Source organism: Octodon degus, unplaced genomic scaffold (genome assembly GCF_000260255.1).
Source record: "Octodon degus isolate 3935 unplaced genomic scaffold, OctDeg1.0 scaffold00146, whole genome shotgun sequence".
Classification (NCBI taxonomy): Eukaryota; Metazoa; Chordata; class Mammalia; order Rodentia; family Octodontidae; genus Octodon; species Octodon degus.
In genome coordinates, this window is record NW_004524722.1 from 909,429 (window position 1) to 922,739 (window position 13,311).

Sequence of the window (13,311 nt, forward strand, 5' to 3'; positions counted from 1 at the left end):
CACTTATTCCACTGAGCCATCTCCCCGGCCCTATATTGTTATTAAATGTTTTTATCTTACTCTTTCTGTAAAAATATATCAAATCACATGGAATATTCAAAATTTGACAAGTACAGTGTCCTGAGTTCAATTCCTGGCACTGCAAAAAAAAAAAAAAAAAAAGGCTCTCAAAAATACTGTTGATACAAACTGTTGTGTACTCTTAGCTAATATGTTTGTATTACCCTAATAATGTAAACATAACTTGAGGATTGTAGGTCTAATCAGCTTCATCCAAGGTTTAAGATTCATCCATTGCTTAAGATTACAGAATATTTAAAATCAATTTTCTGGTGATAACAAAATGGTACCAAGCAAATTTTTCTGGATGCCAGAATTCAGATTTTCACTGACCATCTTTTAGAATATTTGCTTAATAATTTTGCCTCATTTTGAACCTAGTGTTATTATTATTATTATTATTATTATTGAGAATACAAAATAGAAAAAAAGAAAGAAAAAAAATGAGAAATGATACAGAACTTCACCAAACAAATCAATAGGAATTCAACAGTGATTGCTGTATTGCATCATGTTGTCTTCAAATTAGTTGTTCAGATTACCAGATATAAGCATGCAAAATTAGGGGAAAAATGTTATAAGATATTTAAAAGCTAGGCGTAGTAACACACACTTGTAGTCCCAGCTCTGGGGAGGCTGACAGGATCACTACTAGTGGAAACTCTGTAGTGAGACCTTGTATCCAATAAATAAATAAATAAATAGAAATTTAAAAGGATAAGAAAAAACATTGTAAGCATGAACCACTCCCTCTGTAGACCAGCAGAAATCAGCAGCACAAGTATCAAAGCCATCCTGCATATATACATGAATATATCTTTCGCCTCATTTCCTCCCTCTCTTGTCCTTTTCCTAATCTCAGGTTTTCCTTTTTTTTTAATGGGTTCTTTCCTTTTTACGGTGTCTATTGTACTTTTCAGATTTTATTTATTCTTTCACTGAACCTGGTGTTTTACTTAAGACAACTTTCAGGCTTACATTTTATTTCCTACCACTAACTGAAATTACATTTTATAAATATGCAGAATTCAAGACTAAAAATAAACATGCTCAATTTATATTGACATATTGTTTGGACAATTATGTATTAAAAATGCAGTATACATTCACATTGTTAATTTAAGTTGAGCCTTGTTTGCTTGAGACAGGGTCTTTATGTAGTTTCTGCTGTCCTTGAACTGTGTATCCCAGGCTAGCTTTAAACTCTTGCCTCATCTGCCTGAGTGCTGGGATGACAAACATGCCTGACAGTCTAGGCATTTCTTAAACACTTAAAAAACAGGGGCCAGGGAGATGGCTCAGTCAAGCGCAAGGGTCTGAGTTCAATCCCTGGTTCTGCCAAAAAAAAAACAAACTATACTAGCAATTATTGAATATTAGATATGTTAAAGTAGTAACACATTTGCAAGTGTCCAATTTTCAAAATTCTAAATAAGGATTATAAATTAAAAGTTGTAAAAATGGGCAAAACAATCAAATTATACTTTCAAGGTAAATTTTCATTAGTTATAGTTTATATTTTGCTTTTCTAGTAGGCTTGAAACTTATTGGGCTACATGGTTTGTAATTTTTAATTCATAAAGAAATATTCATGTTTGAGAAGGCAGACATGTTCTTGGATCTATCCTATATACAGATATGCCATTTTAATCTTTTGCAATGCATTTGCTATAAGAGTACAGGTGTAGCGAAAACCACCGCTAAATCAAAGCCAACATGGAAAAGATTCACATTAATATAGTCATCATCAGACACATGGACTCCAGCAAGTCCACCACCACTGGCCAGCTAATCTACAAATACTGTGACTTTGACAAAAGAACCATTGAAATATTTGAGAAGGAGGCTGCTGAGATGAGGAAGGATTCCTTCAAGTATGCCTGGGTCTTGGAAAAGCTAAAAGCCAAGCATGAGTGTGGTTTCACCATTGACATCTCCCTGTGGAAATTTGGAATCAGATGGTCAGACAGTTGCTATGACCATCTTTGATGCCCCCTGGACACTGAGACTTCGTCAAAAACATGATTGCAGGCACATCTCAGGCTGACTGTGCTGTCCTAATAATTGCTGGTTGTGTTGCTGCTGGTGTTGGTGAATTCAAAGCTAGTATCTCCAAGAACAGGGAGATCCGTGAGCACACCCTTCTGGCTTACACGGTGGGTGTGAAACAACTAATTGTTGGTGTTAACAAAATGGATTCCACAGAACCACCCTACAGCCAGAAGAGATACAAGGAAATTGCTAAGGAAGTCAGCACCTACATTAAGAAAATCAGCTGCAACCCTAACACTATAGCTTTTGTGCTAGTTTCTGGTTGGAATGGTGACAACATGCTGGAGCCAAGTGCTAATATGCCTTGGTTCAAAGGGTGGAAGGTCACTTGTAAAGATGTCAATGCCAGCAGAATCACACTGCTTGAAGCTTTGGATTGCATCCTTCTACCCACTTGCCCAGCTGACAAGCCTTTGCAGCTGCTCCTCCAGGATGTCTGCAAAATTAGTGGTATTAGTAGTGTCCCTGTGGGCCAAGTGGAGACAGGTGTTCTCAAACTGGCATGGAGATCACCTTCACTCCAGTCATCGTCACAGCAGAAGTCAAATCTGTTGAAATACACCATGAAGCTTTGAGTGAAGCTCTTCCTGGGGACAACATGGGCTTCAATGTCAAAAACATGTCTGTCAGCGATGTCTAGTGTGGCAATGTTGCTGGTGACAGCAAAAACGACCCACCAATGGAAGCAGCTGGTTTCACTGCTCAGGTGATTATTCTGAACCACGCCAGCCAGATCAGTGCTGGTTATGCCCCTGTCCTGGATTATCACACAGCTCACATTGCTTGCAAGTTTGCTGAGCTGAAAGAAAAGATTGATCACCGATCTGGTAAGAAGCGGGAAGATGGCCCCAGGTTTTTGAAATCTGGTGATGCTGCCATTGTTGACGTGGTTCCAGGCAAGCCCATGTGTGGAGAGCTTCTCTGACTATCCACCTCTGGGTCATTTTGTTGTTCACAATATAAGATCAACGGTTGCTGTGAGTGTCATCAAAGCTGTGGACAAGAAGGCTGCTGGAGCTGGCAAGGTCACCAAGTCTGCCCAGAAAGCTCAGAAGGCTAAATGAATATTATCCCTGACACCTGACACCCCCATCTTAATCAGTGGTAGAAGACCTGTCTCAGAACTGTTTCTTCCAATTGGCCAATTAAGTTTAATAGTGAAAGGTTGTTTTATGGACCATTTTTATGTGTGTGTGTGTGTGTGTGTGTGTGGCAGTTTTTAAGTTATTAGTTTTTAAAATCAATACATTCTAATGGAAGCAACTTGACCAAAAATCTGTCACAGAATTTTGAGACTCATTAAAACAAAGTTTAATGAGGAGAAAAGAAAAAAAGATATGCTGTTTTATGTCATGGTTTATGTTTTGCTGACTTTCGAAGGACTTATATCAGGCTTTTAAAGTAAATTTGTTATCTCAATTTGTTCAGTGTGAAAGTACTCATTCATAGAAGAACGCCAATTGTTAATTCTATTAAAAATCAAGAATATGGTATTAGACCATGCCGACCCTGCCTCCATGGCATGCTGAGACTGAATGAGACTGGTGGAACAAGCCTGTAATCCCAGTGCTGGGGAGGCTGAAAACAGGAGGATCACTAAAAGTCTGATCTGTGTAGTGAGACCCTGTAGACCCTGTACTAAATACATTTTAAAAAGAATATGGTATTATGAGGCAAAGCTGAAATATAGCAAACAAATGTTTTAAGATAGTAATATTGTCATTTTTTAAATAAGTGATTGTCTCAGTTACTGTTCTCTCATTGCTGGTACAAATACCCAACATACAAAGTGAAGGAAGAAAAGGCTTATTTAGCTCACAGTTAGTAGAGGTTTTAGCCCACACTCAGCTGGCTCCAACACAGAGTGGCACATGACAGAGCAGCCTTTCATGGTGGCAGCAAAGAACAGAGAGCAAATGCGAGGAGTAGCAGCAACAATGGCTACCGAGAGTAAGTCTGTCTCTCTTTTAAGTTGCATTCAGGCTGTCTGCCCCAGGCTGGGTGCAGTACTCACACCCATAATCCCAGCAGCACTCACACCCATAATCCCAGCAGCACTCACACCCATAATCCTGGTAGATCATGAGTTAATCACAAACTCTAGAAGTCTGCCCCATGACTGGCATTAAGCTTTAGGGGGACAACTGGGCACAAACCTTAACAGTGATTTTAGAAAAATCATAGGCTTGTTTGCAGGTAGAATACCTAAAGTATTCAGCCCCTGTCCAAAATAATGTAATTGAGTAGCAGTTCGTTAGCTAATTCCATGTTTATAAAATGTACTTGCAACTGGCACAAAAATTTTTAATGAACTGACATAAGCAGTGTTTGCATCCTTCAAGGAAAGAATAGCCAGCCCATAGGTATAAAATCTTTGGCCACACCTATAGTATGGGTAACATGAGAAATATAGCTTCTCTTTTTCTTTCTTTTTCTTTTTTCCTTGTTCGTTTGTTTTTCCAGAAGATACAAATAATATAAGCCATTTCAGACAAATAGCAATACAGAAAGGGGGGGGGGGAATCACATAATTCTACAACCAACCTCTATTACCTTTTGATATATTTATATTGAATCATTTTTCTATAACTAATGACTTTTTAGCTAACAATAAAGTAAATATTCATGCTTTGTAGAAAATTTATAAAATATTTTTATTTAAAAGAGAAAATGCCTCTAGTTAGGGTAACTTGTTATTTTGAAGTATATCTCCTTTATGTTTTTCAAATGAATAGTGTTATGTAACTTTGAGTGTAGATTTTGTACTATATTTTTATCATCTTGAGGCTTTATTTCTTTTTTTGACAAAATATGTACTTAATGTTTTCCATATAATTTCATTTAATACATTTAATTTAATACTTTTACCAAACATTAAAACAAATATTACTTACTGTACTATAAGCTTTTAGCAAGTATCATTTTAATGAGTATGTTATATCATCCTCTGGGTGGCATAATTAGCTCACTAATTCTTAATTATCATCTAGTTATGTTTAACTGCTACTTTTAACATCTTTTTTTTTTTTTTTTTTTTTCCTTGGCGGAACCAGGGATTGAACTCAGGCCCTTGCACTTGCCAGGAAAGCACTTATTCCACTGAGCCATCTCCCTGGCCCCTACTTTTAACATCTTCATATTTGTGCATAAGCCTTTTATTGTTTAATACTTCTTCAATATAAATTCCCAAAAATGGCTTTACTGGGCTAAGAAATACGAATATTTAAAGCTTTTTATATTAACTACCAAATTTCCTGTCCAAAAGTACATTGCTAAGATATATTCCCAGCTTTATTCATATGACAGACTTTTGTTTCTTCATAGCTTTGACAGCAGCAGGTATTGTAAGTTATATATCTTTTAAAATTTCATTTTTATATTTAATAGTAAATTTGAACATTTTGAATAAAGTGCTATTCATAATTTTAAAAATTGAGTATGTCATATCCAACTTCTTTGTGACTTAAGAAACCTATAATCTTCCAGGAAGATGTAGTGAAACCCAGAAGGGGTCAAAATATGACAGGAATGTGGATTTCCACTTAGAGTTGCCTCAGGAAAATTATTAAACTTTGTACTTCATAAAACATGACTTCTTTTATAGCCATCATTGGTTGTCACTTCAGTTAAAATCCTATGTGGCTCTTTTTTAATTTAACCTAAGCTTTTTCTTTTTCCCTCAGCCAGAAGTTATCGGTGCAGCATTACTTCCTTTGCAAGTTGTCATTCAGTCTGAACTGCTTTCTTTCACTGGTCAACTCCCAGTGCAACAAGAAAATGGTCAGGCTCCACTTGGCCCCTTGAAGGTTCGTAGATGTTCACTCAGAAAAGTGCAAGTATTTCCTGACCATGAATTATTAGCTGACATTGAGACTACAGCAATGAAAGAAAAGTAGGGTCCCTGCTATTGGTGAGCCACTACCGAAATATGGCAGTGAAAGTGATATGGAAGAAATAAAATGAGGGATGAGATGAGATGAGATGAGATGAGATGAGATGAGATGAGATGAGATGAGATGAGATGAGATGATGAGATGTGATATTGAGTGCCTGGAAAGAACTGGAAGAGTCTAGTCAGGTAAGCTCTTACCTTAAGGTGACATTTAAGGTGAGAGCTGAAGAATAAGAGAAAGTAAAAAGGATGGGAAGACATCATTATGGAGAGAAGGAATAACAATAAAAACAAGGTCTGACACAGAGATAGCTTTGTGTTGCCAACAGACCAAATGTTATCACAGCACAGTAAGCAAGAAGAAAGTGGGAGAAAGTGGGGCTAGACAGGCAGGTAGTCGCCTTATCATTCAGAGATTTGTAGTTAAAGTAGTTAAAGGACTTAGATTTTAGGCTAAGAGCCAGGAAAGGACATTGAAGCATGGAAAGGATGTGATCTGATTTATGTTTTTAAAACATTTCTGTGTAATAGACTACAGAAGGGCAAAAGGGAATATGTAGAGGCTATTGTATTAGTCCCAAAAGAGAAGAATGTGGTTTGACTAGAACTGTGGTAGGGCACAAGGAGAAAAGTAACTATGCGGCTTATGAAGTGAGTTGTGATGTGTAATTCATTGGAGAAAGGGTTCTTTACAGGATTTCGTGGGTGGCAGAATTTGGGTGGCTTTAGTACAACTTTGTTAGACATCCTGATGAGTTATTTAAAATCTTTCCAGTCATGACTAAAATATCCCCAGGGCTCCCAATCACCTAGAAGATACAGGCCCAGGGCTCACCGGGTGACCTCTGCCTGCTACTTCAGCCCTCTCCACAGACAGCTGTGTCAGCCTATATAAAAATCATTAAGATACCATGCCAGCTCATGTCTCCCATGATTTTCTCTTTTGTGTTTGTGCTGCTTCCTCTTCTTGAAAGACTTCTCTTATCTTCCTGGTCTTCCGGGTAACTACTACTTACCTTTAAAAGCTCAATTGCAAAATATAATACCACCTTACTCTTCTGCTGTCCAAGGTGTATGTTTTGCCTCCTAGGTTAATTCTGGGCAGCAGACTTTATAATCTGAAATGGGTAATAAAGAGATCAGTGAACCTAGATATTCTGTCCTAGCTCTGTTGAGGGAAGTACTATACTACATTGATTTCTGCCAGTATTTGATAGAGTGAAAGAACTTTGCTGTGTAACACCTGTGGGTTTCAAATAAAAAGAACAGAAAAAGCCATTTTAATCCCTTATAAATCACTCTTCTGACAGTTAATAGCCACTTCTGTTCTGCAAATTTATCCCACATCCTTTTTTTTTTTTTTAACATTTTTAACTTTTATTTTGAAGTAACTTCAAACTTATGGAAATACTGCAAATACAGTAGTGCAAAGTGCTCCCATAGCCATTAGTTATGCTCACCAAATATATATATATATATATATATATATATATATATATATATATCTGTCACATTTGCTTTATAATCTCTCTCTATACTATTTTGTCGCTTTTTTCCACATCATTGTAACTATTTTCCCCTTAATTATTTAGCATGTATTTTATGTATTTTATAAGAACAAGGACAATTTTGTGCATAACTCTAGAATTATGTAAGTCAGTTTAACACTGATATGTTATACCCATACATTTTACCAATTATGCCAGTACTTTCCTTTATGGTAATTTTTCATTCCATTTACATTTAATCATTTCTTTTAATCTTCTTAGTCTAGAATAATCCTTTTTTTTAATCATTTTAGTACATTAGTAGTTTTTAGAAGTAAGCAAGTAATTTTTATGGAATATCCTACTACTAGAGTTACCTGAATCACATATTATTAAGATGATTTTAGGGGCCAGGAAGATAGTTCAGCGGAATAAGTGCTTGCCTGGCAAGCACAAGGTCCTGAGCTCAATCCCTGGTAACACCCAAAAAAAAAAAAAAAAAAAAAAAATTAAAGTAAAAAAAAAAGATGATTGTAAAAGATTCATTTCTAACTCTGTGCTTTTTTTTCTCTTTTTTTCTCAGTTTTGTTTTTTTTTTTTTTTAATACTGCAGATTGAAGTTGAACCCAGGGCTTTGTTTGTGCTAGACAAGCACTGTATCACTGAGTTACATCCGTCTGGCTTCCCTGAGAATTTATTAATTGCATTCTATTATATAAAATAGTTGTCCCTTCTCGTACTAATTTTACATTAGTATGGATTTATGTAGTTTTATAGTATTTGATGGGCTATAACCCATTGCTGTTACTCACTTTGATGCTCAAGTTATCCTAGATTAGTAGGGGCCACTTTAGTGGGATTCTGTGTCTTTTAAACATATATCCCATCTTTTTCTAAGTGTCTCATTTTCTAGCAAAGATATTCTAGGCTCATCTCATATTAATGATAATCCACCTAATTTGTCTCAGTCTGACAAGTTACTATGTAGTCGTTTGGGTGTTCTTCCTATTTTGGTGTTCGAGAATAAGTTAATTCAATTCCTAATCGTCTGACATTACCTCTAGCTCCAAAATTCTAATCCTAGTTTTACATGACTTTTTTTGGGGGGTGGAGGATACTGGGATTGAACTCTACAGGACTTTCTTATTGACTTGTGTGTATGTGTTTTATAGGTAACCATGGAACTTGTTAGAGATAACAAGGATTTTACAGGTATTAATACTAAAGTAACTAGCAATATCCAGCATACCCCACTTTGTGATGCTACAAGTCCAGAGGAGATTCTACAAGAGTCTAAGCAAGATACTACCTGTACCAAAGATCCACAGACCCTAAATCAAATTCATGAGGAAACTACAGAAGTGCCAAATTTGGTGCTTCCCAACCCAAAGTCATTAAGCCCTGTAGCAACAAATTCTTCAGCCTTAATGGCTTTGCCAGCCTCTCACAATTTAGTGAATCAAACAAATGAGTCAACAAAAGAAGATGCCTTGCTGTTGTATGTGCTATTGATGGTGCCAGATGGGAAAGACTTCATTCCTGGAGAATCTGGGAAACAGCCACCATGCAATGTTTATTTAATTTGCAAATTCTTCAGCACAGAGGAAGTTACCAGATCTGTCATTGCATGGAGTACAACACAACCAGTCTTCAACTTTTCTCAGGTAACTTTGTACATGCCCTATCATTTAAAGGTAGATGGGGATAGGAGGCAAAATGTTTCCCAAATCATAATTCCATCATAAATCTAGAAAGTTCAAACTGGAAGGTGACTTTGTAATTACCTGGTGTGCTCCACTGAATGAAAGAGGAAGACTGCCAACATTTCAAGACATTTTTTTTCTCAATTTCTTCTCTTCTTTCTCAGTTTACATGATTTCCCACTATTTCTTTCACTTGAATTCAGGATTCTATTCCTTTCTGCTTCCTTTAGGACTTCGATCAGTTAAACTTCCCCATCTTTCCACCATTCTATTTTTTTAATCTATATATTTTTCCTATCACTCAGTTGCTTATTTCAAAGCCTGATTGTTTTAAGTCATAAGACCAACAGAAAACTAGGGCAAGTGTGGTGACCCAGCATTTTTCCTTTTTCTTAACCAGTTAGTGTTCCCATTTAGTACCCTTGTGCTGGTACTCTTCAAATCAACCCCATTTCCCCTATGATAATTATATCAGTTCCTACAGCTTCAGCTTTCATTTTTATGAAGATAACTTTCAAACTGACATTTCTGTATAAGCCATACATTTTGTCATGCTGCACATCTTGAATCTGACTGCCTGTTGGTCACCACCACCTGAATACCTTAAAAAACTTTACACTTGGCGTTAACATGTTACCTCATGTGTATCAGGTATTGAGGGTGTGCAAATGAGAGAAGGAATTCCAGTATATCCAATCTGAAATTATTCTTCCTTCCAAATCTGTTCATCTGCATCAGTTTGTTTTATAATTTACTCAGAAATTTAAGTAGAACCTGACATCTATCCTTGACTCATGTAATTACTGACCCAGTGCAATAGATGCCACAGATGTAACTATCTCTGCAGTGCATCCCCTGCCATTACATTGGCCTTGCTTCCGTTCAAGCCCCACCTCATCCCAAATGAACTGCAAATCATTCCATTTGACATCTCTATTCATTCCTTCCTGGCAAGTGGAAGAGCCTGAGTTCAATCCCCAGTTCCACCAAAATAAATAAATAAAAACATATCTATCCATTCCTTCCTGTATGTACCACTAAGAATGAGCTTTCTAAAACACTAACTGAATATTTTACACACCTGCTAAAGTTTCAGGGTTCCCTAAAGCCTTCAGGATAGACTATAAATCTTCAGTGTAGACTCTAAGATCACTTTAGAACTGTACCTACTTCTCCCATCCCAGTTCCACCATTCTTCTGCTCACTTGGACAGTCTAATTGTGCTTAACTACTTGGCCTTTCCTGAATATTCTCTTCTCCAATCTCTATAGCTTTATGTGTACTGTTCTTTCTACCTGAGATTTATTTTCTCAGGCTATATGGCACCTATTAGGCATAACATTTTGTTCTTGGTAACTCCTGCTGAGCCTTAACATGTAGGGGTACTTTTTCCCCTTAGTGTTCTCTTAAACCTCCTATTTAGACTAGATTGCTGTGTTTTACTTCTGGTTTTAAGAGAATTACATAATCCTTCAGTAATTAGAATTTTGTAGGTGAACATAAAAGTAGCCCTGCTTCGGTTCCCTGCACTTCTAATGTCTTTTTTTTTTTCTTTCTTTCTTTCTTTTTTCTTTTTTGAGACAGGGTCTTACACAGTTAAGGTTCAAGCTGGCACTGAACTCAGTATGCAGCCCAAACTGGCCTCAAACTTGCAGTGAGGGGGCCTGCCCCTTCCCTCAGTTCTTTAAGTGACTGCTTCAACAAAGCAGTCAGGCTCAGGTTGCTGTGGTTAGATCCCTAAAACTCCAGCCAGCCAAACCAGCCCTGAAGGCATTCGGAGAAAAAAAAAAAAAAAAACTTGCAGTGATCCGGCTGCCTCAGCTTTCTTCATGCTTTATATATACTTTGTGCTAGGGATTGAACCCAGGGCCTAACACATGATCAGACCTACTTTTCATGAGTTCACTCTTCTTTCATCTTATGGTTTTCATTGGTTTCATCATTTGAGCTTATCTTGCTTCTATTATTAATAGTTGTTTCTGGGCTGGAGAGATGGCTCAGTGGTCTAAAGCACCTACTTGAAACAAGCTTGGCAAAGCACAGGGACCACGGTTCGATCCCCAGCACCACATGCCAGCCAGACCCGCCCCCTGGTGGGCTGAGCTGGCCACACACACACACACACAATAAATAAATGTAATAAATAAAAATAAATAAATATTTAAAAAAAAAAAATAGTTGTTTCCACAGCTTGGGTTCCTTCCAATTGCTAGCCTCTTGAGTGTGCTAGTTTAGTTGGTTGGTTGGTTGGTTGGTTGGCTGGCTGGCTGGCTGACTGGCTGGCTGGCTGGCTGGCTTGCTTGCTTGTTTTTTGAGACAGAATCTCACTGTATAATCCTCACTGTGTAACCCAGGCTGACCTTAAATTTACAGTGATGTTCGTGCCTCAGCTTCCCAAGCACTGGGAATACAGGCATGCACCACCACACCTAGCTTGTATTTGACAGAGCTACTCTTTCCTCTGATTCTCTTTATGACTTGTAATTTCTCTTTTGAGAACAGCTGGGTGTTGAATTATTTTAAACATTAAAAATATAGGGCTGGTGAGATGGCTCAGTGGTCTAAAGCACCTACTTAGAACAAGCTTAGCAAAGCACAAGGACTGTGGTTCAATCCCCCAGCACCACATGCCAGCCTGCCCCGCCCCCTGGTGGGCTGAGCTGGCCACACACACACACACAAATAAATTTTTAAAAATTAAAAAAAAAAAACATTAAAAATATAGAGGAAAGTTGCCCTTACTACTTTCCATGAGACTTTTGGGCAGAGATTTTTGCACTGGGCCATTTCATTTAAATACTGCCTTGTACCTGGCCTATATGTGTTGCTCTCTAACAATAAATTGCTGCTTCTGTCAAGGGTACAGAGTTGGTTTTACTTTAATACCTTCAGCTCCCAGCACTGTATGTGCACACTAACTGTTTGCTGAGTAAAACCACAAATTGATCCTTTGTCTCAGGTATGGACTCTCTTTGTTGGTGTTTTTCTCCACAGGTGATTCCTATCTCTCTGACTTCCAAATACCTGGAAAGGCTTAAAAACAATGTGATGATAATTGAAACTTGGAACAAGGTGCGGAGCCCAGGACAGGACAAGCTGCTCGGGCTGGTGAAACTCCCTCTCCATCAGTTTTACATGTCATTCAAGTAAATAGGATCTTTTGGAGTATTCTCTATGTTGCATCTTTAACTTTCTGTGGACTGAAGAGGAATTCTTTTCATTTGCAAACATCACTAGCTCAACAATCCTTTGGAGGACCTCCCTCAGGTTCACCACTATTGCTGCTCTTTCTCCTACTGTAAAATAGTGGTACAGGTAGTGCTTACTGTGTTTCAGGCACTGTGCTCAGAGCCTGTCATACAGCAAGTCATTTAATCTTCATTAAAGCCTCTGTGGAAGGTACCTTTTATTTCCCCTCTTGTACAGATAAGTTCACAGAGACTCAAACAAATTAAACTGCTTTTCACAAATGTTCTAAGAGTAGAGCCAGGCTTAGTATCTGGATAGCCTCACTCAGGAATCCGTTCTCTAAAAAGAAGCTGTACTGCCAAAAGGTCCCATCTCACTAAACTAACACCTTACCTCTCTGTCATGAAATGTCAGGGTGGTTCATATCCATCATTTTAAAATTTTTCTAATGCATGTTGTATATTAGACCTTCAGATTTGATTATTGTACTTCACTTTTAACACCTATCTGGAGTATGGAATCACCTAAAGTTTATCTTTAGAACAGACTGTTCATTTTTTTTTTATTCAGAGTACAAATTTTTCATTACTTTAGCATTTCCCTCTTTTCTAGAAGCTTCTTACGGTTCTATCTTTTAAATGTTGTACTTTTATGGCCATTATCTCATTTGAGCTTTCCTATAAATTGTAAGATATTATTGTGCCTGTTGTACAAATGAGAAAATTCGTCCTTTGACTTAGAAAAGTCATTTAACCTCTCTGGTTTTCTTGTCCTTATATATAAAATCAGAGTGATAGTAGATGTCCTCTGTCTCTTTTGGCGCAATTATCATGATCCAGTGATAAAATACATGCGTTCACCTTCTATGAGTAGTTATGTACTTATGGTGATAACATTAGAAAACAATCCACCTGAGGAGTTACACTGA

General features: G+C 37.4%; 1 protein-coding gene across 5 annotated transcripts in view; it reads left to right on the forward strand.

Moving 5' to 3' along the window:
• Window positions 1–13,311, forward strand: part of C2cd3 (C2 calcium dependent domain containing 3) — a 128,650-nt gene that overhangs the window by 55,271 nt on the left and 60,068 nt on the right. For all 5 annotated transcript variants that reach the window (XM_023702113.1, XM_023702115.1, XM_023702116.1 and 2 more), the window contains exons 13-15: window positions 5,796–5,918; window positions 8,664–9,155; window positions 12,189–12,340. In XM_023702113.1, coding sequence (XP_023557881.1) covers window positions 5,796–5,918; window positions 8,664–9,155; window positions 12,189–12,340 — 767 coding nt within the window. The remainder of the gene's footprint in view (window positions 1–5,795; window positions 5,919–8,663; window positions 9,156–12,188; window positions 12,341–13,311) is intronic.